This window comes from Protopterus annectens, chromosome 13.part0 (genome assembly GCF_019279795.1).
Source record: "Protopterus annectens isolate FY-2018-M chromosome 13.part0, PAN1.0, whole genome shotgun sequence".
In the NCBI taxonomy this organism is placed as follows: domain Eukaryota; kingdom Metazoa; phylum Chordata; order Ceratodontiformes; family Protopteridae; genus Protopterus; species Protopterus annectens.
Window position 1 is genome coordinate 800,108,034 of NC_056747.1, and position 26,223 is coordinate 800,134,256.

General features: G+C 38.3%; 1 protein-coding gene across 1 annotated transcript in view; it reads left to right on the plus strand.

Annotated features, from left to right (window-relative positions):
* The window catches only part of CLTC (clathrin heavy chain), a 2,794,584-nt gene that overhangs the window by 960,742 nt on the left and 1,807,619 nt on the right, over positions 1–26,223 (plus strand). Inside the window, exon 13 of the mRNA XM_044054892.1 lies at positions 11,440–11,604. Within this exon, the coding sequence (XP_043910827.1) occupies positions 11,440–11,604 (165 nt within the window). The remainder of the gene's footprint in view (positions 1–11,439; positions 11,605–26,223) is intronic.

The window sequence follows — 26,223 nt, forward strand, 5'->3', positions numbered from 1 at the left end:
CAACCTTGGTAAAGTATATGCTGCTATGTTGGTTTGTGATTTTTATTTTCTTGGAATCTGGTAGTTTATGCTTTTCTTTCATAGTAGCATCTGGAGCGTAAGGTGTTCTGTGTATAGTCAGGCCGATATCTGGTGCAACCTTGCTGTGTTAGTATTAGAAGCTGCACTCAATACTGTACAGCACTCTAGGTATCATAGTAAAAAATCTCCAAAGCTTTATTTGAATACATCCTTACTAGTTATGTATTTTTACTTGGAAATCAATGACATCTGTGGCCATTGTAGTAGTGATGTATTTGCTCAACATAGTGAAGTCTTTAGTTTAACTTTGGTCAAGATTCCTTTGCTTAATTACTAATGTACATGTATATGTGCCTTCAGGTAGGCCCTAAAACATAATTCTCATGCTTTGCTGTATTCTCCATGTGGGTCAGTGATTCAGTCCTGCAAATAAGTGTATATTCCTCATTAGTCATGCAGATGCTTTGAATTAACTGACACTAAACATGGTTTTCACAGTGGGTGTGTGTGTGTTTTAACAACAAACCTAGAGCCACATATTTTGTATGCATTGTTTAGGATTTCTGTATGTGTTTCACATTGTACTTACAGGTTTGATAAGATGCTCAGCTATTTAGATTGTGACCTCGGTTTAACTAGCAGTTCTTGGGTATCATCTTTTGTGGTCTTGAATAAAGTAAGCTCCATAAAAAAACAGTAAAACAAAAGGCGATGTCCTGGGCATCCAGAAGCTTTATTGCTCACACAATTTCCAACGAAAAATAAAAAGTAAAAAATTACAGCTTGAAATACATACAGTTAAAGAAAATACTGAGCGCTTTCACCCGCTCAAATCAATGCGGGTTTCATCAGAGTACATTTAACATATCTTTACACCAGCCTTATATACTAAATAAATTGTTAATTAAATGTGCAAATTGGATAGTTGTTTGAGTAATTATTTGATTGTTACGCTACGCTGAAATACGAACTACTAACTACTGTTTGTTTTTATTTTGTGTTTTTATTTATGTCTAGAATGTTGGACCATAAACCGAACTAATAATTGTAAATACATTTTAAATTATTTTTAAAGAAGTTTGTAAAGTGTGTTATTCTTAAAAAGACATAATGATAATTAGTGAGGGCATAACCTCAAAATCATATGTGTTTCTATAAATATTTACAAATATATCAATTTAATAAATAAATGAATATAAATCTGATTTTTATATAAGTACACTTATGTTAAATAAATTGTATAAAATGAATATGTAAAATATTATAATATGATAATTGTATGTATTTAATAAATGGATACATGTGTATGTATAGATAATAATATTTAATATGTAAATAAATAGTTGTAATATTATGTATATTAAAATCCGTTAAATTTCTAAAAAGAGTCCATAAATAAAATTAAATTTAATTATGTGTAGTATATAAAAATGTGTATAGTATATAAAAATGTGTTCAGATGTGTAACGTAGATTTTGTTGTGATTATTATATTGAAACATAATAAAGATTGACATTATTCAAAATCGTGTATTGTCTGAATTCTAATGTATTAATAAACATAATTGAAGTGTTTGTTAATATATGAATTGATAAAACTAGTTTATTAAAGGTAAAATTTGGTTAAAAATAATTCTATAAAGACAGTAATGTTACTGCATAATATTTTAAAAGTTATTAATTATTAATACTAATTGATAAATGTGGATGCGTCGTCTACTTTAGAGTGTTTACAAACACTCACTCATAATCTGGTGTTGTGTAAGTTAGTTTTGTAAAAACATACCATTGTGTGTTTGATTTATTTATATATACTTGACACATACACATTGTTATTGGTACCTACCAATTTTTTATATATATATATATATATATCGTAAAAATCTAGTCAAACGTATATTGATTTATGTTTCAAAATACTAGCAATGCTGATGTGCCCATTCAGTCCTGGTGTAGTACTAGCATTGAATCGAAGCTGCCACAGGCATTCCTTAGTTAACAATAAGTTGTCTAAGTCCCCTTCCTTTTCCCAGGGATTGTATATTCTATCTATGATAAAGATAAATCCTTTGAAATTACAACATGTAGTACTATGTACATATAGAGCATTAGTTTCCTTTTTGTGCTTAATGTCTCTTACATGTTCCATAATTCTTTCCTTTAGTTTTCTCTTAGTCTTACCTACATAGTATGCGGGACATGAAATACAACTAGCTAAGTAAATTACCATTTTCGTATTGCAGTTACATTGTCCAGGGCATTGAAGTGTTTTACCATAATCATACACTGTACAATAAGGTCCATCATTGATGTATTTACAACTTTTACAAAATCCACATTTCTTCATCTTTGATATTTTAAATCCTTGTGTCCTACTTTCAAAAATCTCCTTCAAATTAGTACCCCTACTATATGTTATTCTCGGGTATGTACCTAGGGTCTCTGTAAATCCTCTGTTGTTTATCACACAATTCCAGGTATCATTTAAAATTGTAACTATTGCCTTAGAATTGTCGTTGTAAGGTATGATGAATGAATCCTTCTTGCTCATCAATTCTTGTTCTTTTAACCTTATATTTGTTCCATTACAGATTATCGGTTTAAATTTTGTATCCCTATTCTTTGCCACCTCCTGGGTTAAGGAGTCTAGCAAATTTTGCGGGTAACCCCTTTCAGCAAACATATCCTGTAATAATCTGCTTTCTTCCAAGAAATTTTGATCATCACTAATGATGAGTGAAAGTCTAACCAGTTGGCCTTTCACCAAATTTTTCTTTTGGAAGTAGGAGTGATAACTTTCATAATGTAAATAACTGTTTGAATATGTTTTTTTACGGAAGATGTTTGATTCGATCATACCATTTTTGTTATACATTTTTATATCTAAGTAATCACACTGTTCAAAATATATTTGGAATGTAAATTTTAGGAAGCTGGTACTTGTATCTAAATAATGCATAAAATCTTTTATGTCACTTTCTTCACCTTTCCAGAAGATCAAAATATCATCCAGAAATCTTACATAAAAAATGATGTTCTCCCAGTAGCTAGATGTAAAGACCTTTTCGGTCTCCCAGTGTGCTAGGACTAGGTTAGCATAAGTGGGGGCACACCTGGCCCCCATTGCTACTCCTGTACATTGTTTGTAATATTCCTCTTCTAGGAAAACATAATTGTTGTTTAAGATCATTTCCATAAAATCAACTAAAAGCTTCCGTTTAACAATGTGGTATCCACTATGTTTATCTAAAATTCTCTCAAAATATAAAAGTCCTTCTTTGTGTGGTATGACACTGAACAAATTAATAACGTCAACCGTTACCATAAAGTACTTGCCCCCTGTATAGTTCTCATTAAATTCTCTTAATTTTTCTAAGCAATGCCAGGAGTCTTTAATTATGTGTGGAAAGTTCATACTGATACCTTTGCAGTGTACATCAACAAATTTGGCTATAGTTTCTAGTTTAGAGTTTTTAGCTGACACAATTGGTCTGAAAGGTGGATTTTGGATGTTTTTGTGTACTTTAGGTATACCAAATATCGTAGGAGTGATCGGATGTTCAACAACTAAAAAGTCATTCTTGTGTGTTGATCATGCTTTCCATCAAATAATCATATAGTAGCCAGTCTATCTTTGTGTATGCTTTGTACCTCATATTTAGAAACTTTATTGTATGTTTTTTCATTTTCTAACATGGTTACCATTTTATTGATGTAATCTAACTTTGGCATGATCACAACACCACCACCCTTGTCTGGCTTCATGATTCTGTATTTGTTGTTACCACAAAGTTCAGCTATACAGAATCTCTCTGTGTCAGTTAAATTGTCTGTTGTCACGTGTTTTTTCCTTAGTTCCCTTCGTATTTGTGACTCGCACAGTGATTCAAAAACTTGAATAATTGGGTTACTGGGTGGTACAAATGTACTAGATCTTTTTAGTGTAATAGACCTAGTATCAATGTTAATCTCACCAGGTGTCTGTTCTTTAGCAAAAAACATTTTTAGGTTCAATAACCTCACATAAAGTTTCAAATTAATAAGAATTTTGCCTATGTCACTTTTAAAATGTGGAACAAATGTGAAGCCCCTTTTAAATAAAGTGATATGACCTTGATTCAGATGCAATTCACTATAATTATATATATTGAAGCCACCACTAATAATGACATCACAAACATCCAAATTAGTTGTTTCAGGGTAGTCAGCTGTTAAATCAATGTCACTTAAAACATTAGAATTTTCAGTGTTTCTCATGTCAACTTCTAAATTTAAAAAAGGGTTGCTATTTCCAGTCACATTTTCATCCATAATGCCAGTGTGAATTGAGTCATTAGATGTATCAAATACATTAGTATGAAGTGTATCATTTAGTAATAGTGGGAGTTTGTCCTGAAATGCGTTTTCCTTCCTTGGTTCAGGTACTGGTTTTTCTCCCCTTGGTACCTGTCTCTTATTCTCTCCGACCTCCTTAGTTGGGGTTGCTCTAAAAAACATCATTATCTCTATATGCTTCCCTTTGTATTGCATTTCCACTGTAATGTCTATAGTTATTTCCACTGTTTGCATCGAAAACAGTTTTTTCATTAATCATGTCATGATTCACATCATTGTTAACAGAAGACTTTACTTTATCATGTTGTTGTACAGATAGTTTAAAATCCTTAAAATGATGGTATGCAATCTTGTTAATGTAATCATTACTGTCTCTTAACAATTTTTTGTTCTTATACTCTAAACCTCTCATAACAAAATTATCAATCTCCTTTATAATATTGTCCATCCTATGTTTGTTGTGTTCAAATAATAAATCTTTTTTAATATTGTTGTCCAGTTCTAGTAATTTTTCATTCAGTTTAGTCAGTCTGTGGTTGTTATTCTTAATTATTAGTTTTAGCATTTCAAGACCAGTTTTGTCATAAAGTGATAACAGTTCAACAAACACAACACTGTCGTAGCTAAAACCAAAAGGTAGTTTAAATATCTGCAAACCTTTAGGAACTTGATCCAACTCCAGGGACCTTTCTAGGAATGCATTATCCATTTGTATAGTTTTAAACTGTTTCAGCGTTTTTTCAAAATCCACAATCTGTTCGTTTAAGGAGCCCATGTCCTGCATACTCCCCCTAGGTATATTTTTAAACGATGGTGCCTGTAGAATGACATTGATGTTTTCCCATCTCCGATTATGCGTGTTTACATTTCTCCCGTCTCCAGCGCTCAAATTCGCATTCTCAAGCGTAACGAACCTTGGATTCACTTCCTTTTTCCTCGTGTCACCTTTAGAAGAGTTCGATGAACCATTGCTGGCCGACGGAGCAGTAGGACTGTTACCCGGTGTAGAGTGGAGGGTGAATAGTTGTTCCTGCGATTCCGTTAGTGATGCTGAGATCCGCATCATTATTTTTGTTTTTGTTAACACAGTTCCCCTGGATTAACTGTATTAAGCGTTGCGTCGCTTCCAAATGTTGCTTAAGTAATGCCTCCATACTGAAATATTAAATGTCACTGCTGGTGTAAAGATTCACAAAAGAAATAAAATGTTCTATAAAAGTTCCTTTTAGAAGATGGTCGAGCAACACTTTGTAGAGTTTCGTTTGTGGTAGTGTGGCTCAATAGCTTCCCCGATGCCCTGGAATCACATTCACGGTTGTGAATAAAGTAAGCTCCATAAAAAAACAGTAAAACAAAAGGCGATGTCCTGGGCGTCCAGAAGCTTTATTGCTCACACAATTTCCAACGAAAAATAAAAAGTAAAAAATTACAGCTTGAAATACATACAGTTAAAGAAAATACTGAGTGCTTTCTCCCGCTCAAATCAATGCGGGTTTCATTAGAGTACGTTTAACATATCTTTACACCAGCCTTATATACTAAATAAATTGTTAATTAAATGTGCAAATTAGATAGTTGTTTGAGTAATTATTTAATTGTTACGCTACGCTGAAATACAAACTACTAATTGTTTTTGTTTTGTATTTTTATTTTTGTCTAGAATGTTGGACCATAAACCGAACTAGTAATTATAAATAAATTTTAAATTATTTTTAAAGAAGTTTGTAAAGTATGTTATTCTTAAAAAGACATAATGATAATTAGTGAGGGCATAACCTCAAAATCATATGTGTTTCTATAAATATTTACAAATATATCAATTTAATAAATGAATATAAATCTGATTTTTATACGAGTACACTTATGTTAAATAAATTGTATAAAATGAATATGTAAAATATTATAATATGAAATTTTTATGGAGCTTACTTTATTCACAACCGTGAATGTGATTCCAGGGCATCGGGGAAGCTATTGAGCCACACTACCACAAACGAAACTCTACAAAGTGTTGCTCGACCATCTTCTAAAAGGAACTTTTATAGAACATTTTATTTCTTTTGTGAATCTTTACACCAGCAGTGACATTTAATATTTCAGTATGGAGGCATTACTTAAGCAACATTTGGAAGCGACGCAACGCTTAATACAGTTAATCCAGGGGAACTGTGTTAACAAAAACAAAAATAATGATGCGGATCTCAGCATCACTCTAACAGAATCGCAGGAACAACTATTCACCCTCCACTCTACACCGGGTAACAGTCCTACTGCTCCGTCGGCCAGCAATGGTTCATCGAACTCTTCTAAAGGTGACACGAGGAAAAAGGAAGTGAATCCAAGGTTCGTTACGCTTGAGAATGCGAATTTGAGCGCTGGAGACGGGAGAAATGTAAACACGCATAATCGGAGATGGGAAAACATCAATGTCATTCTACAGGCACCATCGTTTAAAAATATACCTAGGGGGAGTATGCAGGACATGGGCTCCTTAAACGAACAGATTGTGGATTTTGAAAAAACGCTGAAACAGTTTAAAACTATACAAATGGATAATGCATTCCTAGAAAGGTCCCTGGAGTTGGATCAAGTTCCTAAAGGTTTGCGGATATTTAAACTACCTTTTGGTTTTAGCTATGACAGTGTTGTGTTTGATGAACTGTTATCACTTTATGACAAAACTGGTCTTGAATTGCTAAAACTAATAATTAAGAATAACAACCACAGACTGACTAAACTGAATGAAAAATTACTAGAACTGGACAACAATATTAAAAAAGATTTATTATTTGAACACAACAAACATAGGATGGACAATATTATAAAGGAGATTGATAATTTTGTTATGAGAGGTTTAGAGTAGAAGAACAAAAAATTAAGAGACAGTAATGATTACATTAACAAGAGGGCATACCGTCATTTTAAGGATTTTAAACTATCTGTACAACAACATGATAAAGTAAAGTCTTCTGTTAACAATGATGTGAATCATGACATGATTAATGAAAAAACTGTTTTCGATGCAAACAGTGGAAATAACTATAGACATTACAGTGGAAATGCAATGAAAGGGATGCATATAGAGATAATGATGTTTTTTAGAGCAACCCCAACTAAGGAGGTCGGAGAGAATAAGAGACTGGTACCAAGGGGAGAAAAACCAGTACCTGAACCAAGGAAGGAAAACACATTTCAGGACAAACTCCCACTATTACTAACTGATACACTTCATACTAATGTATTTGATACATCTAATGACTCAATTCACACTGGCATTATGGATGAAAATGTGACTGGAAATAGCAACCCTTTTTTAAATTTAGAAGTTGACATGAGAAACACTGAAAATTCTAATGTTTTAAGTGACATTGATTTAACAGCTGACTACCCTGAAACAACTAATTTGGATGTTTGTGATGTCATTATTAGTGGTGGCTTCAATATATATAATTATAGTGAATTGCATCTGAATCAAGGTCATATCACTTTATTTAAAAGGGGCTTCACATTTGTTCCACATTTTAAAAGTGACATAGGCAAAATTCTTATTAATTTGAAACTTTATGTGAGGTTATTGAACCTAAAAATGTTTTTTGCTAAAGAACAGACACCTGGTGAGATTAACATTGATACTAGGTCTATTACACTAAAATGATCTAGTACATTTGTACCACCCAGTAACCCAATTATTCAAGTTTTTGAATCACTGTGTGAGTCACAAATACGAAGGGAACTAAGGAAAAAACACGTGACAACAGACCATTTAACTGACGCAGAGAGATTCTGTATAGCTGAACTTTGTGGTAACAACAAATACAGAATCATGAAGCCAGACAAGGGTGGTGGTGTTGTGATCATGCCAAAGTTAGATTACATCAATAAAATGGTAACCATGTTAGAAAATGAAGAAACATACAATAAAGTTTCTAAATATGAGGGGCAAAGAGCATACACAAAGATAGACTGGCTACTATATGATTATTTGATGGAAAGCATGATCAACACACAAGAATATGACTCTCTAGTTGTTGAACATCCGATCACTCCTACGATATTTGGTATACCTAAAGTACACAAAAACATCCAAAATCCACCTTTCAGACCAATTGTGTCAGCTAAAAACTCTAAACTAGAAACTATAGCCAAATTTGTAGATGTACATTGCAAAGGTATCAGTATGAATTTTCCACATATAATTAAAGACTCCTGGCACTGTTTAGAAAAATTAAGAGAATTTAATGAGAACTACACAGGGGACAAGTACTTTATGTTAACGGTTGACGTTATTAATTTGTTCAGTGTCATACCACACAAAGAAGGACTTTTATACTTTGAGAGAATTTTAGATAAACACAGTGGATACCACATTGTTAAACAGAAGCTTTTAGTTGATTTTATGGAAATGATTTTAAACAACAATTATGTTTTCCTAGTAGGGGAATATTACAAACAATGTACAGGAGTAGCAATGGGGGCCAGGTGTGCCCCCACTTACGCTAACCTAGTCCTGGCACATTGGGAGACCGAAAAGGTCTTTACGTCTAGCTACTGGGAGAACATAATTTTTTATGTAAGATTTCTGGATGATATTTTGATCTTCTGGAAAGGTGAAGAAAGTGAGATAAAAGATTTTATGCTTTATTTAGATGCAAGTACCAGCTTCTTAAAATTTACATTCCAAATATATTTTGAACAGTGTGATTACTTAGATATAAAAATGTACAACAAAAATGGTAAGATCGAATCAAACATCTTCCGTAAAAAAACATACTCAAACAGTTATTTACATTACGAAAGTTATCACCCCTACTTCCAAAAGAAAAATTTGGTGAAAGGCCAACTGGTTAGACTTTCACGCATCATTAGTGATTATCAAAATTTCTTGGAAGAAAGCAAATTATTACAGGATATGTTTGCTGAAAGGGGTTACCCGCAAAATTTGCTAGACTCCTTAACCCAGGAGGTGGCAAAGAATAGGGATACAAAATTTAAACCGATAATCTGTAATGGAACAAATATAAGGTTAAAAGAACAAGAATTGATGAGCAAGAAGGATTCATTCATCATACCTTACAACGACAATTCTAAGGCAATAGTTACAATTTTAAATGATACCTGGAATTGTGTGATAAATAACAACAGAGGATTTACAGAGACCCTAGGTATATACCCGAGAATAACATACAGTAGGGGTACCAATTTGAAGGAGATTTTTGAAAGTAGGACACAATTATTTAAGATATCAAAGATGAAGAAATGTGGATTTTGTAAAAGTTGTAAATACATCATTGATGGACCTTATTGTACAGTGTATGATTATGGTAAAACACTTCAATGCCCTGGACAATGTAACTGCAATACGAAAATGGTAATTTACTTAGCTAGTTGTATTTCATGTCCCGCATACTATGTAGGTAAGACTAAGAGAAAACTAAAGGAAAGAATTATGGAACATGTAAGAGACATTAAGCACAAAAAGGAAACTAATGCTCTATATGTACATAGTACTACATGTTGTCATTTCAAAAGATTTACCTTTTTTATCATAGATAGAATATACAATCCCTGAGAAAAGGAAGGGGACTTAGACAACTTATTGTTAACTAAGGAATGCCTGTGGCAGCTTCGATTCAATGCTAGTACTACACCAGGACTGAATGGGCACATCAGCATTGCTAGTATTTTGAAACATAAATCAATATGCGTTTGACTAGATTTTTACGATATATATATATATATATATATATATATATATATATATATATATATATATATATATAAAATTGGTAGGTACCAATAACAATGTGTATGTGTCAATTATAAATGAATCAAACACACAATGGTATGTTTTACAAAACTAACTTACACAACCCCAGATTATGAGTTAGTGTTTGTAAACATCTTCAAGTAGATGACGCATCCACATTTATCAATTAGTATTAATAATTAATAACTTTTAAAATATTATGCAGTAACATTACTGTCTTTATAGAATTATTTTTAACCAAATTTTACCTTTAATAAACTAGTTTTTTCAATTCATATATTAACAAACACTTCAATTATGTTTATTAATACATTAGAATTCAGATAATACACAATTTTGAATAATGTCAATCTTTATTATGTTTCAATATAATAATCACAACAAAATCTACGTTACACATCTGAACACATTTTTATATACTATACACATTTTTATATACTACACATAATTAAATTTAATTTTATTTATGGACTCTTTTTTTAGAAATTTAACGGATTTTAATATACATAATATTACAACTATTTATTTACATATTAAATATTAAATATTATCTATACATACACGTATCCATTTATTAAATGCATACAATTATCATATTATAATATTTTACATATTCATTTTATACAATTTATTTAACATAAGTGTACTTGTATAAAAATCAGACTTATATTCATTTATTTATTAAATTGATATATTTGTAAATATTTGTAGAAACACATATGATTTTGAGGTTATGCCCTCACTAATTATCATTATGTCTTTTTAAGAATAACACACTTTACAAACTTCTTTAAAAATAATTTAAAATTTATTTACAATTATTAGTTCGGTTTATGGTCCAACATTCTAGACATAAATAAAAACACAAAATAAAAACAAACAGTAGTTAGTAGTTCGTATTTCAGCGTAGCGTAACAATCAAATAATTACTCAAACAACTATCCAATTTGCACATGTAAATGACAATTTATTTAGTATATAAGGCTGATGTAAAGATATGTTAAATGTACTCTGATGAAACCCGCATTGATTTGAGCGGGTGAAAGCGCTCAGCATTTTCTTTAACTGTATGTATTTCAAGCTGTAATTTTTTACTTTTTATTTTTCGTTGGAAATTGTGTGAGCAATAAAGCTTCTGGACGCCCAGGACATCATCTTTTGTGGTTTTGCTAGAGAGCCTTTTTGTGCACAAGAATGACTTTGTTTAAAATGATGCTGCGTCTTACAATTTTTTTAAGATAATAGAAACCCTCAAAGATGGCTTGTTGATGCAGTCAGCGATTATGTACTCAACAGAGTATTTTTTCTGTGTTCTAGGTGGCTGATGCGATCTTGGGCAACCAGATGTTCACTCATTATGATCGAGCTCATATTGCTCAGCTGTGTGAGAAGGCTGGACTGCTTCAGCGGGCTCTGGAGCACTTCACAGATTTGTATGACATAAAGCGTGCTGTTGTCCATACTCACTTGCTAAATCCTGAGGTACAGAAGGTTTCCTGTATTTCTCCTTCATAATAATGATATGCAATAAATAGCACAAAGACTTGATACCGAAGTTTATGTAGAATGTTTTGCAGTTTTGTTTCATCTTTTGTGTCTGCATGTTAAGTACACTATAAGCACTGCTTACATTGCTACTGCAGTTCTATTCTATTTGTACTGTGATTTCTGTAAACATAATCTAGCCTGGCAGGCAGTGCCATAAAAGATAGCATTTCTGTGACCCTGCTGTGATTGCACCACATATTCCAAACTGTAACTTTCTGTTAAGATCATCAACATTATTCCATTGTCTTCACTGATTTTTTTTCCTCTAAGTACACAAATATTCTTGTATTGAAAGTAAAGTTATACATATCAGATCATCACAGGAATTGTTTGGCAGTTGGGGCAGAGGGATAAGGCTTTCAGCTGCAGTCCCTGTTGGTACAGGATTTGATTCCCTCAACCCTCATTTGCCTTACTGTGTAACCTTGAGCAAGTCAAATAACCAGACATTGCTCCTGGACACTTCTGAAAATGGATTTTGTGACAACTTGGAATAGCTGGTTAACAAATGGGTGTAAATTATTTATTCTTATAGGGGTTCACTGCTTGCAGTATCTTGCATAATGAGTGGAAATTGTATCACAGGCAGACATCGGTCATCTTGCCTGACATCCAAAGCTTGTACCGTCAGTGCAAGGACAGGCCTCTCCCATGCTGTGCATGATAGTAGGATGTTCATAAATGGATAGGTGTGTGTGCAGCTTAAAATGGGAGACTCATGTACCACCTTCATTCCTGTTTTTGCAAAACTGAGTGATCACAAATTTGACCATGTGTTCATCCAGACTATCTCCAAAGCTGTGGTATGTACCCAAATTGGAATGGTTTTCCTGCTATTGTTGTAGAGTCTTGTTACTGTTGAGAAATGGATTCTGTGATTTTGGAGATTTTTCTGCAGCCAGTGGCCTTCCTAGTAAAGGTCTCAAACATTTTGTGGCTGATATGCCACTGAAGAGCTTTTCACATTCAGTGTCTGTCCTGGCTTGGTGAAAGTTGTAAGGTTTTCCACAAGTGTAGCCATTGTGCATCATTGTATAAGAAGACCTTATGTCAAAGGTTATGTAATTTAAAGGATTTCCTAGAACATAGACATTCATATTTGTTGGAGAAGGGAGAGTTGTCTGTTTACGATGGAGAGTGATCTTCAGAAAGCATGAACAGATTATTTTAGCATTAGTGAGAAATGGACAAGAAATTAGGAGTTTTAAACTTTCACAGGTAGGGAGCATGAAGCTTGGCATTGGAATAGAACAAACAGTTTTATGCATCAGAGGTGTGTGCGCCACCTATTGAACCACTGATCCTGCTAATGTAGGAACATTTAAGTGGGGATGAGAGGAACTCTTGAAGAGTTAAAGTAATGTTTAGTTCTTTTGGATTTTGCAGTTCCTAAATTAACTATACAATACCAGTAGAAGATACTGCTGAGATTGCTTATAGAATCCAGTTGTCAGCCACCAGCACCCAGGAAGCCATATCTGGCATTTTGGTAGATAAAAAAAACCCTTATGTTTATTTTATTAGAGGTAGCCTGGGTGTTTAGGGACTTCAGATTGCACCTGCTAACATTCTGCTGAACAATAAGGAGATCCATACACTTAATAGAGTTGCCTAAAGGTGTACATGTGTGTTGCAGTGGTTATAAGGACTGATAGCTCCCAGACCCTTGTGCTTGCTCCAGTATTAAGTGGATGTCATTAAACAGCTAGACAAGTGATTAAATCACTGATTCAGTCTTGAAACATGGCTTTCAGAGTTCTCAGACCACTGTTGAGGTTTGCAAAAGTGCCATCAGATGCAGCTAGTAATACAATAGGATGTCTGTGCTAGGGGTGGCTGCCTCTGGCTTCAATAATCACATAACGTGTATGGCTAAGACTTAGCCCTTGATTGGGGATGTCAGAGAAGCTCTTGAATACACTTTAGTGTTATTGTTTTGTCCTTTCTTATACAAAGTGTTGAAGGGGAGGGGGAAAAGGTAGTATTTTTTTGATGTTAAAATGGCTTTTTCATTCTCCACTGACTAAGTGTAGCGGTAACACTTTTAATTGAAGTTATTTGTTAGCATTTAAACAAAAGAAGTTTTGAAAAAGAGCATTGGATGGGAGGCAGAGGCTGAGACACATGGTCTGGCCAGGGCCATCTGTCCCCGGCTGGTCAATACAGTGACTCCCATTTCTGATTCTTTTGGCCTCTTCCATATGTTCTCTCCCGACTTGTAACATTCTGGAGGAAGGCTGTTTCAATTTAAACAGATCAGTGTATTGAGCTGACTGTAGACTTGTCTGTAAGGGAAGCCACCCTCCCCACCACCACCACCACCACCACCAACCTTTGATCCTTCCAAGTGTCACACAGAGCAATTGTTCCCTGGTGGTGAGCATCATCCTTGGCGACATCAGGGACGTTTGTGCTCTTGCCAACATCCCAGTATTGAGAGAATTTTGGTGGTAATGCTCTAACCCCTCTCTTGGTTGTGATGTGCACACCTGTATCAAAGACAAGGGCTGTCAGCATTCCCCCTATGGCAGTGATTTTCAACCATGTTCATCATGTTTCACTGTTGCAGTCATGACTGTAGGGTTCTCCCCTGCCGGCAGGCAGTCTTCGGTCGGCCAGAATCCCAAAGTCTGGGTCCGGCGTCGGCTGTTCAACCATGCTCCCTGACGTCAGAGCGCCAGGAGTACAAAGCTGACAGCCGACGCCATGTTCTCCAGTCTTTCTTGCCGTGCGGTGATAGTTCGCAAGTGCCGGGCGGCTGACTCCTTACAATCTTTTCTGAACAAACTTCAGTCCGAAGACTTTCTTCTCCTACTCAAAGCTAACTAACCCGTTGGGGAAACTTTTTTCTTGCTCCAGTCCGAAGTCAGAAAAAGTTAATAATTGTATTTCATGTGGGAACAAATACCTCATAAGGATTTTCATTCTTACTGTATTCCTTGCTTAGGCCCTGACCACGACGTAGCTAGTTGTCGGTTTTGTGCTAGATTCAATCAACGTACAATTAAACAAAGGTACGATTTTGCATTTCATTACTTCGGTAGGCGTTTTAATTACAAAATGCCATCTGATACGGTTCCGGCTACCGGAGTTCACAAACGACGCAAGGACAAAGACAGGCCTCCGAGGTCCAAATCTGACTATATCGCTCATGCGGAGCCAGCTTCAGGTTCGGCTGTCATCAGTGAGGCGCTTTTGCAGCCCCTGTCGTCTGTCATTTCGGAACCGATGGCCGAAATGGACTCCCACGAGGAGCCAACTAGGCCTTTGAATATTTCTATTGCAGGACCTTCGGACAATGCTCCTTCGGATGGGTCTTGAGCCGCTGTGCAGGTACCGGCTTCCGAAGGGGTTTTCAGGCCTACTCAGCTTCTAATAAAGGCAAAGATTCCTTCCAAATCAAAGACTGCAACACAGGCCTCTTCTGAACCGGCTCCCAAGTCACAGAAACAGTTACTTAAGATGGCGGAGGATTTACTTACTATGATTAGGGGTTCACATCCCCCTCCAGATAAAAGGCCAAGGCAGGAGGTTTATTATGACTCCTCTGATCAGGCTTCTGTTTCTTCAGTTTCTTCTTCTGACCAGGAATATTCTTTCCCTCCTTATGAGGATTCTGATGCTGAGGAATCCATTCCTTCAGCTTCTCCCCCGGAGGATTTCTCTTTTGGGGAAACATTGCATGAAATGAGGGACATTTCCACTGGGAAGGACAGGAGTATTCGGAATCTAAGAAAAGACTAAGGGATTTTCTTCTTTTTCCCCAACATACACCCCTGGCTATTCCTCCTATTTTGGATATTGTGGATGATGCTTTTTCGGAGGCTAACTTAACCCCTGACTGTTTTCCTCCTGCTCCTATTAAGCCTGATAGATATTACAGGGTTCCTGATTCCCACTAGTTTTTATACAAGAACCCTACTGCTGACCCTGAAACCATTTCTCAGGGTCCTAAGGGAGTTAAGGCCGCTTCTGCTAAAAACCCCATTCCCACTGAGAAGGATTCTAGATCTTTAGAAAGATGGGGCAAAAAAGTGTACACTTCTGCTACTTTATCTGTTAGGGCTTTAAACTGTCAGTTTCATATGCTGAAATACCAGCAATTTCTCTTGTCTGTCTTAAAACAAAAGCTTACTTCCATTTCTGCCTGTGCAGATAAGGAATTACATGACTTAATGCATGCCACTGAACAAGTTGGGAAGCATGGTTTACACTGTGGATTTGATGCCTTGGAGGCTCTTGTAGGGCTGCTGCCTCTGGCACAGTAATTAGAAGGCATGCATGGTTAAAGGAACAAAATTTGCCAGAACAAGTAAAAGCTGAATTATTGGATGCTCCTGTTCAGCATAATGTTTTGTTTGGATCAAAAGCTAAAGAGGTGATTAAAAAGATGGAGGACAAGGCGAAATCCATGCAAACAGTTAAAGATTTCTTACAAGTACAGCCACCCAGATTTAGCAGGAATTGGCCTACAAAAAATTGGTCCTTTCCCAATTCAGACAGGCCTCAGAGGGGTAGATACAGACGCTCCCGAGGAAGGCCTCAAACACAAGCCTCTTATAGACCAAGACAGTGGACTGCTTCCACCCCTAGGGGAGGAGAGGACAGGTCGCAAACTCATAGGAAACAGACTCAATGACTCCCTCTGTTGGGCTGCAGGAACTTCTTGCCTGGAAGCCCCTCTCGGAGGAAAACTTTCTCTTTTTCACCGAAATTGGACTTATATAACCGAAGACAAGTGGGTTCTGGATGTGGTTTCAAGAGGTTACAAATTCCATTTTCATACCCTACCAAGGCCAAGCGGATGGCCAGATCTTCCAAAACATCAATGGACAGAGGCCTTAAACCAGGTGGAAGCTCTTTTGGCTATGAAAGCCATAGAACTGGTTCCACTTTCAGAGATGGGACAAGGTTTTTACTCAAGGCTCTTTCTAGTCCCCAGGAAGCAAAATTCATGGAGACCCATTCTGGATCTGTCAGTCTTGAACACCTTTCTAGACATTCCAAAATTCAAGATGCTTACTCTACAGCAGCTACTTCTTATGCTGTCCAAAAATGCATGGATGGTAACTTTGGATTTAAAGGAGGCATATTTACACATTCCCATCCGGCAGGAACACAGAAAATACCTCAGGTTCAAGGCCAGATCGAGGCACTTTCAATTCTCTGCTGCGCCCAGGGTCTTCACCAAATGCCTGGCTCCAGTAGTAGCTTACTGCAGACTCAAGGGAATTCAAATTTACCCTTATCTGGATGACTGTCTTATTCAGGCAGACAGCAAGGCGGTCTTACTCCAGCATCTACGGTTTGTTCAGGATCTCCTCAAGTTCCTGGTATTCACTGTAAAGATAAAGTCAAATTTGACACCCTCACAACAGATAATTTTTCTGGGCGCCTCTTTAAACACAACAACCCAGATGGCATTTCTGACATACGAAAAACAATTTCAGCTGGCTTCAACTTTCAAAACCTTGGCAACTTTAACTCTGCTATCTGCAAGGAGATTCCTGCAGGCTTTGGGTTACATGGCCTTCTGCATCCTTCTCGTACCATATGCAAGACTACACATGAGGAAAATACAGTGGTACCTAAAAAGTGTATGGTCTCAGCATTGCCACAGTTTAGACATACTGATCTCTGTCCTGCCTTGTCTTCAAAAGGAATTCCTTTGGTGGTCCAAGGCATGTACTCTAAACAAAGGAAAACCCTTCTGTCTGCCTCCTGTCACTCGGATACTAACCACGGACGCCTCGGATTATGCTTGGGGAGCCCATTTTCAGGGCAACTGTCTGCAGGGCCTTTGGACAAAGGATCAGAAGCACCTGCATATCAGTTTAAAGGAAATGTTAGCAGTTCAGAAAGCTCTAATGGCCTTCAGGAATCTTCTACAACCAGGACAACTACTGATACGTACAGACACCACCACAGTTATGTGGTACATAAACAAGCAAGGGGGATCTCATTCCTACCCCCTTTGCAGACTAGCCATGGATCTATGGAACACAGCTCTAGCTTGCAATCTGGACCTTCAAGCTCAGTTTCTACCGGGGAAACAAAACTTCCTGGCAGACTGTCTGAGCAGAAACCTTTCGGATCCACACGAGTGGATGCTGGACACCGAAATATTCAGGATGATAACAGCAGTCTGGGGATGTCCTCACATAGACCTATCTGCATCCCATCTCAATCATCAACTATAGAATTTTTGCACCAGGACTTTCCACGAACAAGCTTGGAAAGTGGATGCACTATCATTCAGTTGGAGAAACCTCTCGGGATATTCCTTTCCACCTCTTCCTCTTCTTCCACGGGTATTATTAAAGGTCAAACAGGACAAGCCCAAGATGATAATTTTGTTGGCCCCAAATTGGCCTCGACAGTTTTGGTACCCCACTCTGAAAAACCTATGTCTGGAGCCCCCTTGGGTCTTAACACAGACTCCGAACCTTCTGTCCCAACATCAGGGTCAGGTTCTACACTCCCATGTCAGCACTCAGCCTGGCGGCCTGGTTAATCTAAGGCCTTTGATTTCTTCTCTCCTACCCAACAGGTTATGGATGTCATTCTAGAAGCCAGACGTCCTAGCACTAGGAAATCTTATGCAGGAAAATGGAAAAGATTTTGTTCCTGGATGCAGGCTCAGGATTCTGATCCTCTTCTTCCGAGCATTCCTTTAATTTTACTTTACTTGACAGATCTCTTAAATAAGGGTCTCTCTTTCTCTTCCATTAAGATACATGCCTCTGCTATTTCCGCTCAGTATAATACAGACCCTCCAATCTTTGCCCACCAGCTCATGAGACAGTTTCTCAGAGGAGCGAAGAACTTAAGACCTCCTAGATCTCCTCCCATTCCTGCTTGGGATCTCAACTATGTTTTGGAAAAGCTCACCTTGCCTCCTTTTGAGCCTGCTGCATCTTTTGACATCCAGTTTTTATCTTGGAAAACAGCCATACTGTTAGCCCTGACATCTGCCAGGAGAGTTTCAGAGTTACAAGCTCTTATGGCTGTGGAACCTTATATTATTTTTCATCAAGACAGGGTGACTTTGAGGACTAATCCTACCCTCATGCCTAAGGTGGTTTCCAAAGTGGCTTTAAGTCAAACTATCCACTTGCCAACTTTTTTCCCTCTAAATGGATTGCTCATGGAATCAGATTTTGTTATTCACACCGTGGAAAGCAAATCCCAGGGAATATATGGACTCATTCCACCAGAGCTGCTGCCACTTCTGCTGCCTTCCTCAGGAGAGTTCCTACCAAAGACATTTTGGAAGCTGCAACTTGGAGTTCAGTGCATACTTTTTCAAAGCACTACAATCTACCTCTCTTCTCTAAGTCTAGGGCAGGCTTTGCCTCTGCAGTCTTGCAGGGCCTTTTAGCCACCCCTTCTACTTTATTACCACCTCCCTTTCATTCTGCTTTGGGATTCTACCCTACAGTCATGACTGCAACAGTGAAACACGATGAACATAGTACAGTTGTGTACACCTACCATAAATGTAGATGTTCGAGTGTCTTCACTGTTGCAGTGTGGGTTTCCCTCCCTCCTGTCCCCTCTTATTTTTACTTTTGTGTGGTTCCTTTTTTCACCATTCTTCTGAGGTGTATTTGCAAAGGATATGGGACCTTTCTCATTTTGGGACTTCTGACATCTGGGGCAGGAAAAACTGGAGAACGTGGCGTCGGCTGTCAGCTTTGTACTCCTGGCGCTCTGACGTCAGGGAGCATGGTTGAACAGCCGACGCCGGACCCAGACTTTTGGGATTCTGGCCGACCGAGGACTGCCTGCCGGCAGGGGAGAACCCTACAGTCATAACTGCAACAGTGAAGACACTCAAACATCTACATTTGTGGTAGGTGTACACAACTGTACTTTTTTCATCTCCTGGTGCCTACATACTAATTACAAAAATCTTGCAGCACACCAAAAAATTTACTGTATTTTTTGCCGACCCGACAAAAAAAAAAAAAAAAAAAAAAAGGTATAATTTTGATGATGCCAGATATAAAGTAGCTGGATAAAGCTGTGGTAACCCAAAATAATGGGCAGACAAAGGCCCAAAAATAAGGACAATTTTAAAATGTTGCATAAACTTAGAAAGTTCAAAACACATTTTTTATTGAGATTTTTGCAGTGTTTGTATTGTCTGAAGAAGTGCCAGGAGGCAGGAAAGCGCTCACTAGTTTGTACCTGAATAAAATTTTTGTCTTTTATTATCGAGAGAGCCATGTTTGTTTACTCCCATTTTTGTCTTTTGTTATTGCATTAAACTTAACGTTGCTTGAATAAAAGGTTTAGTGTTAACATGCATTTCTGCATGATATGCAGTCTGAAACTTAATGTGTCATTATTTATTGAATTCAGTCCTCATTGGTTTGCCAGAGAACCACAAGTTTTATAAGGAACAGACCAAAAATCTGGACATTCTGCGAAAATCAGGGCAGTTGAGAGCTATGACTTCTATACCTCCACACATGCAAATACACTGGTGTGTGGAGGTAAAAAAAATCCCCTGCAGTTGAACAAAGTTATTTTACAAACAACTGTAAACTACAGAAAATGAACCAACAAAGAAAAAAAGTTATTTTATTACTTGAAAGACTTGGCATTAAAACTTCTCTGCCCTAAACTCACATTATCAGTAAATAAACTGTTTTTTATATTTTTATCATAAGAATGGTATTAGAAGTTTTGAGTAAAAAATATTGCACACCACAGTAATTTTTTTTAATTAAAAAGTTAATGTGACAGTCAATCCCTCAGCAAGTTAAATTTTAGTGGCGCACCTGTCGACCTCTCGAGGCACACAGATAGAAAATCGCTGCCTTATGGCCACTCATGCATGCATATTTGCATGCAGGAGAAGGCGCAACCATCACTAGCTTGGGTAGCTATTGTGTACACTCCACTCTCTACACTGGGTCCTGTTTTCTGTATCCTGAGACTACTGTATCTTGGTACTGGAGGGGCCAGCATAGCTGGCTGCCTTGCAAACTGGCAGTAGTTAGCTATGAATACACATTTTTATAATCTCAGCTGCTTGTCTGTCCATCAAAAAGAAGTAGGAGGATGGTCTACTCAAGATTCTTCCCAATGCCAAGAAAAGAAGGAACTTGGAGGGAGAGCAGTTCTAGACCTGTCATGGCTGAACAAGTTAGTGGTGTTCCTCAAGGTCACTACTCTTACTCTGTAAAAGCTCCTGCCCATGCTTACCCCCTCAGGATTTAATTAGTCACCTTTGATGTAAAAGGTACCATACTTCCACATACCCAAAGCAAAGCAACACAAGCATCTCTGCTTCAGGGCAGGTAGGAATTGCTTTCAATTCTGTGCATTGCCCTTTGGCTTATATACTGCTCCTAAAGTGTTCACAGCTCCAGTAGTTGCATCTGTCCTTACATGCATGATTCAAGGAAAGTTCTGTGAGGGAGTTTAAGGCTTCACTTCACTTGATAATGACTTGTCTTTCAAACGTGGGATTCTTCCTAAAGTTAAAGAAATCCACCCTGAAGCCCACAAATGCACTAGTGTTTTAGGAGCCTTGCTGGACATAGAAAATGCCATTCTTCCACAGGAAAAGGTGGCTTTCATAACAGTATTTCTGAACACTACCCTAGGAGAAGGTAGTATCTGCCAGAGAAATCCTGGGACCTCTGTGTTGCATCACTTACTGCTCTCCATGCTCATTCACTTCTTAGTCCTGGAATCCTGCTACCTGCAGTCTTATCTTGCAACGTGACTTTTGTTTTCTTTCTATACCTCCTGTAGACTGCAAAAGAAGCTGCTTGAAATAATATAGTTGTACACTGATAATAGTCCAAATATGTTTTTGCCAGCTTTTTATTACCTGTTTCCTCACTTACTGCAACTTATAAATGACTCTCTTGCTGTTTTATCTTACTCATACTGTAATGGATATTTAGCTTAATTTATTGTATTGCACATTACTTTGTCATGTAACTTTCTTGTTTACTTCTACTATGGAGAATGTTCTTCATATTTCACTGTTGCAGCCCCATCACCTGCGGGATGTTCTTCGTGTTTCACTGTTGCAGTCATTACATTTGGGGGTAATCTGCTGGCAGGTTGCCCTCAGTCGACCTGAATAACAAAGTCTTGGGTCCTGCTTTGGTTGCTGTCTCCTCTTCCATGATGTCAGGTCGTCAGGGGTGTAAACATGCAGCCGACAACATTTTAACCACTTTCTTGCCGTGCGGTGCCCGAAGCAGTTCACAAGTGCCAGTCGGCCAACTCCTGAAATTTTCATTTTTGAATTTCAGAACCGAAGTCTTCAAACTAAAGCTAAGTACCCCGTTGGGGAAACTTTTTCTTGCTCCTTACCGATGTCAGTAAAAGTTCATAATTGCATTACTTGTGGGAAGCAAATACATCATAAGGATTTTCATTTGTACTGTATTCCTTGCCTAGGCCCTGATCACAACGTGCCTTGCTGTCGGTTTTGTGCTAAATTTAACCAATGCACTATTAAGCTTCGGTATATTTTTGCTTCTAAATATTTTAGTTCAAGATTTAACTACCCTGAAATGTCATCAGTTAGCATTCTGACTACCGAAGTTCACAAAAAACGCAAAGAAAAAGACAGACTGTCGAGGTCCAAAACCGACGACGAAGCTTCTGCTAAGCCAGTCGCTGGTTCGCAAGTACTTAGTGAGGCGCTTTCGCAGCCCCTGATACCCGCTACTTTTGAGTCGCAGGCCTCTACCGAGACCCATTCGGAGTTCGGCATGCCGCGAGATTCGAAAGTATTGAACCCGCAGATGTCTCTCCCTTGGAAGGGTCCAGAGCCGCTGAGCAGGCACCAGCTTCTGAGGGTGTTTTTAGGCCTCAACATTTTCATATTAAACTGATGCCATCAACAAAAACAAGGTCAAAAACGACTTCTATGTCTAAAAAACTGAAGCATGAGCCATGTGCTCAGGGCCCCTATGCCTAAAAAATGGCTGAGGATTTAATTACCTTGATCAGGGGTTCCCAACCCCCTCCTGCTAAGAGGCCTAGGCAAGGCACTGATTATGAATCTTCAGATCAGGTTTCCATTTCTTCTGATTCCTCTTCTGATCAGGAATTTTCTATTCCACCTTATGAGGATTCTGATGCAGAGGAATCCATCCCATCTGCATCTCCTCCTGAGGATTACTCTTTTGGAGAGACTTTACATACTTTAAGGGAACATTTTCACTGGGAGAGTCAGGACTTCTCTGAATCAAAAAAGAGGCTTGGGGATTTCCTTCTTCCTCAGCATAGGCCTTTGGCAATACCTCCTGTATTAGACATTGTTGATGTGTTCTCGGAAGCAAGCATGGCTCCTGATTCCCTGCCTCCGGCTCCTAGTAAGCCAGACGGATATTACAGGGTTCTTGACTCCCACAAATTTCTTTTCAAAAATCCTGCTGCTGATCCTGAGACTATTTCTCAGGGTCCCAAGGGTGTTAAGGCTTCTACAGCCAAAAATCTTACCCCTTCTGATAGAGATTCCAAGGTGCTGGATAGATGGGGTAAGAAGGTTTATATGTCTGAAACCTTGGCAATCAGGGCTTTAAACTGCCAGTTTCATATGTTTAAATATCAACAGCATGTTATGGGCTTACTGAAACAGAAAATTATGTTGATTTCTGATTGTGTGGAAAATAGTTACAGGATTTATTGCATGCAGCAGAGCAGGTTGGAAAGCATGCTTTGAATGTGGTTTTGATTCCTTGGAGGCCTCTTGCAGGGCCACTGTTACTGGATCTGTGATAAGAAGGCATGCCTGGCTCAAGGAGCAAAATCTGCCTGATCATGTTAAAGCTAAATTGTTGGATGCCCCTTTACAGCATGATAGTCTGTTTGGTAATAAGGCAGAAGAGGTTTTAAAGAAAATGGAAGACAAAGCTTAAATCTATGCAAACTGTAAAAGATTTCTTGCAAGTGCAGCCACCCAGGTTCAGTAGGCACTGGTCCTTTCCTGTGTCCAACCGAGCCACTCAGGGCAAACCCAGGCGCTCAAAAGGCTCCAGATATCAGTCACAGGGATCTTACAGGTCAAAGCAGTGGGGTGCTTCCACCTCCAAATCTGGAGGTAACCAAGCACAACCCTACAGTAAGCAGTCTCAATGACTTTCCTGTACCACCTCCAAGCACTTATCTTTTGGCAGCCCCCTTGGGGGGAAAACTAGCACTTCATGCTCAAAATTGGCAGTTAATTGCCCAGGACAAGTGGGTATTTAACATAGTATCCCAGGGGTACAGATTTCATTTCCATACTTTGCCATATTTAAACGGATGGCCAGATCTGCCAACAAACCAGTGGGCAGAGGTCCAGAAACAAGTCATGTCCTTCATGGATATGGGGGCTATTCAACCGGTACCAGAAAAGGAAAAAGGACAAGGATTTTATTCAAGACTTTTCCCAGTACCCAGAAAAGACAAATCATGGCGTCCAATACTGGAGTTATCGATTCTGAACATGTTCCTGGACATTCCAAAATTCAAAATGCTGACTTTACAGCTACTACCTATGCTAAGCAAGAATGCCTGGTTGGTAACTAGACTTAAGAGGCATACCTGCATATCCCAATAAGGGAATCTTGCAAAAGATACCTCCGCTTCAAAGCAGGTTTTTTTGCATTACCAATTCTCTGCACTGCCCTTTGGCTTATCTACTGCGCCCAGGGTCTTTACAAAGTGCCTGGCACCAGTAATTGCATTCTGCAGGCAAAGAAACATTCAAATGTATCCGTATCTGGACGATTGTCTCATTCAGGCAGAGGGCAAGGTCACTCTTCTACAACAACTGGCGTTTGTAAAAAGGCTTCTAGCATGCCTGGGGTACACCATAAACGAAAAGAAATCACAATTGGTACCCTCTCAGATAATTACATTCCTGGGTGCAAGCTTGAATACAACTGCCAGATGGCTTACCTCACGCCAGACAAAGAAATGCAATTGGCAATATATTTCAACAAATGGCAACAAAACCCCAGTTATCTGCAAGACAAATTCTGCAGGCCTTGGGGTTGATGGCGTCCTACATTCTACTAATTCCGTATGTGAGACTGCATATGAGGAAACGTCAGTGGTACCTAAAAAGCTTATGGAGTCAACATTGTCACAGCCTGGAAACAAGGATTCCTCTCATTCCTTGTCTACAACAGGAGTTTCTTTGGTGGGCAGAGATATGTCACCAAAACAAGGCACTGTCATTCACTCTACCCCCTGCCACCCAAACCCTAACTACAGACGCATCAGACTATGCTTGGGGGTCCCACCTGGCAGGGAAATGCATTCAGGGCAAATGGAGCCCAAACCAAATCCATCTGCATATCAACCAGAAAGAAATGCTAGCTATTCAGAGTGCTCTGACAGCCTTCAAGGACTTACTTCATCCAGGACGACTACTGATAGGACAACACCACAGTTATGTGGTATATAAACAAGCAGGGGGTACCCATTCCTACTCCCTTTGCAGACTAGCCATGGCCTTGTGGAGCACAGCCTTGACTTACCAAATACATCTTCAAGCAGAGTTCCTGCCAGGAAAGCAAAATACTCTGGCAGATGGCTTAAGCAGAAATCTTATGGACCCACACAAATGGAAACTGGATCCACAAATCTTCAGCATGTTAACACAAATGGGGAAGCCCAGACACGGATCCATTTGCCTCTCCCCAGAACTATCAGTTGGACAAATTCTGTACAAGAACTCGTCACAAAAAAGCATGGAAAGTGGATGCTCTATCCTTCGGCTAGAAAGACCGATCAGTCAATGCCTTTCCCCTTCTGCCTCTACTCTCCAAGGTCTTTACTAAAAGTCAGAGGGGAAAAACCAGAAATGATTCTAATTGCTCCGGACTGGCCTCGCCAACACTGGTACCCGCTTCTAAGGAATGTGTCGCACCTTCCTCCGTGGTACTTGCCTCAAACACCTCATCTATTGTTTCAGCAGAACTATCAAATTCTGCACACTCCACTCCAAACTCTGAAACTTGCAGCATGGCTAATCAACTAATTATTCAAACCACATCTCTCAGTAAACCTGTGATGGATGTCATTTTGGAAGCCAGAAGGTCTAGTACTAGAAAATCTTATGCTGATAAATGGAAGAGATTCAGTGCTTGGAACCAAGCACAAGGAATAGACATAGCAAAGCCCAGTATTCCTCAGATTTTACAATACTTAACTGAGATGCTTGACAAGGGCCTATCTTTTTCTTCAGTAAAAATCCATGCCTCTGCCATCTCGGCTCATTACAACACAGAGCCTCCCCTCTTTTCTCATCCACTGCTAAAACAGTATCTCAGAGGGGCCAAAAATTTAAGTCCTCCCAGGAGAGCCCCAATTCCTGCATGGGACCTCAGTTATGTGCTTGAAAAATTCACCCTGCCTCCTTTTGAACCAGAAACTACTGCAGATATAAAATTTCTTTCTTGGAAGTCAGCTTTTCTTTTGGCAATCACTTCAGCTAGAAAGGTTTCAGAACTACAGGCTTTCATGGAAGTGGAGCCTTTCATTATTTTTTTACCTGGACAGGGTGGCCCTCAGGACCAATCC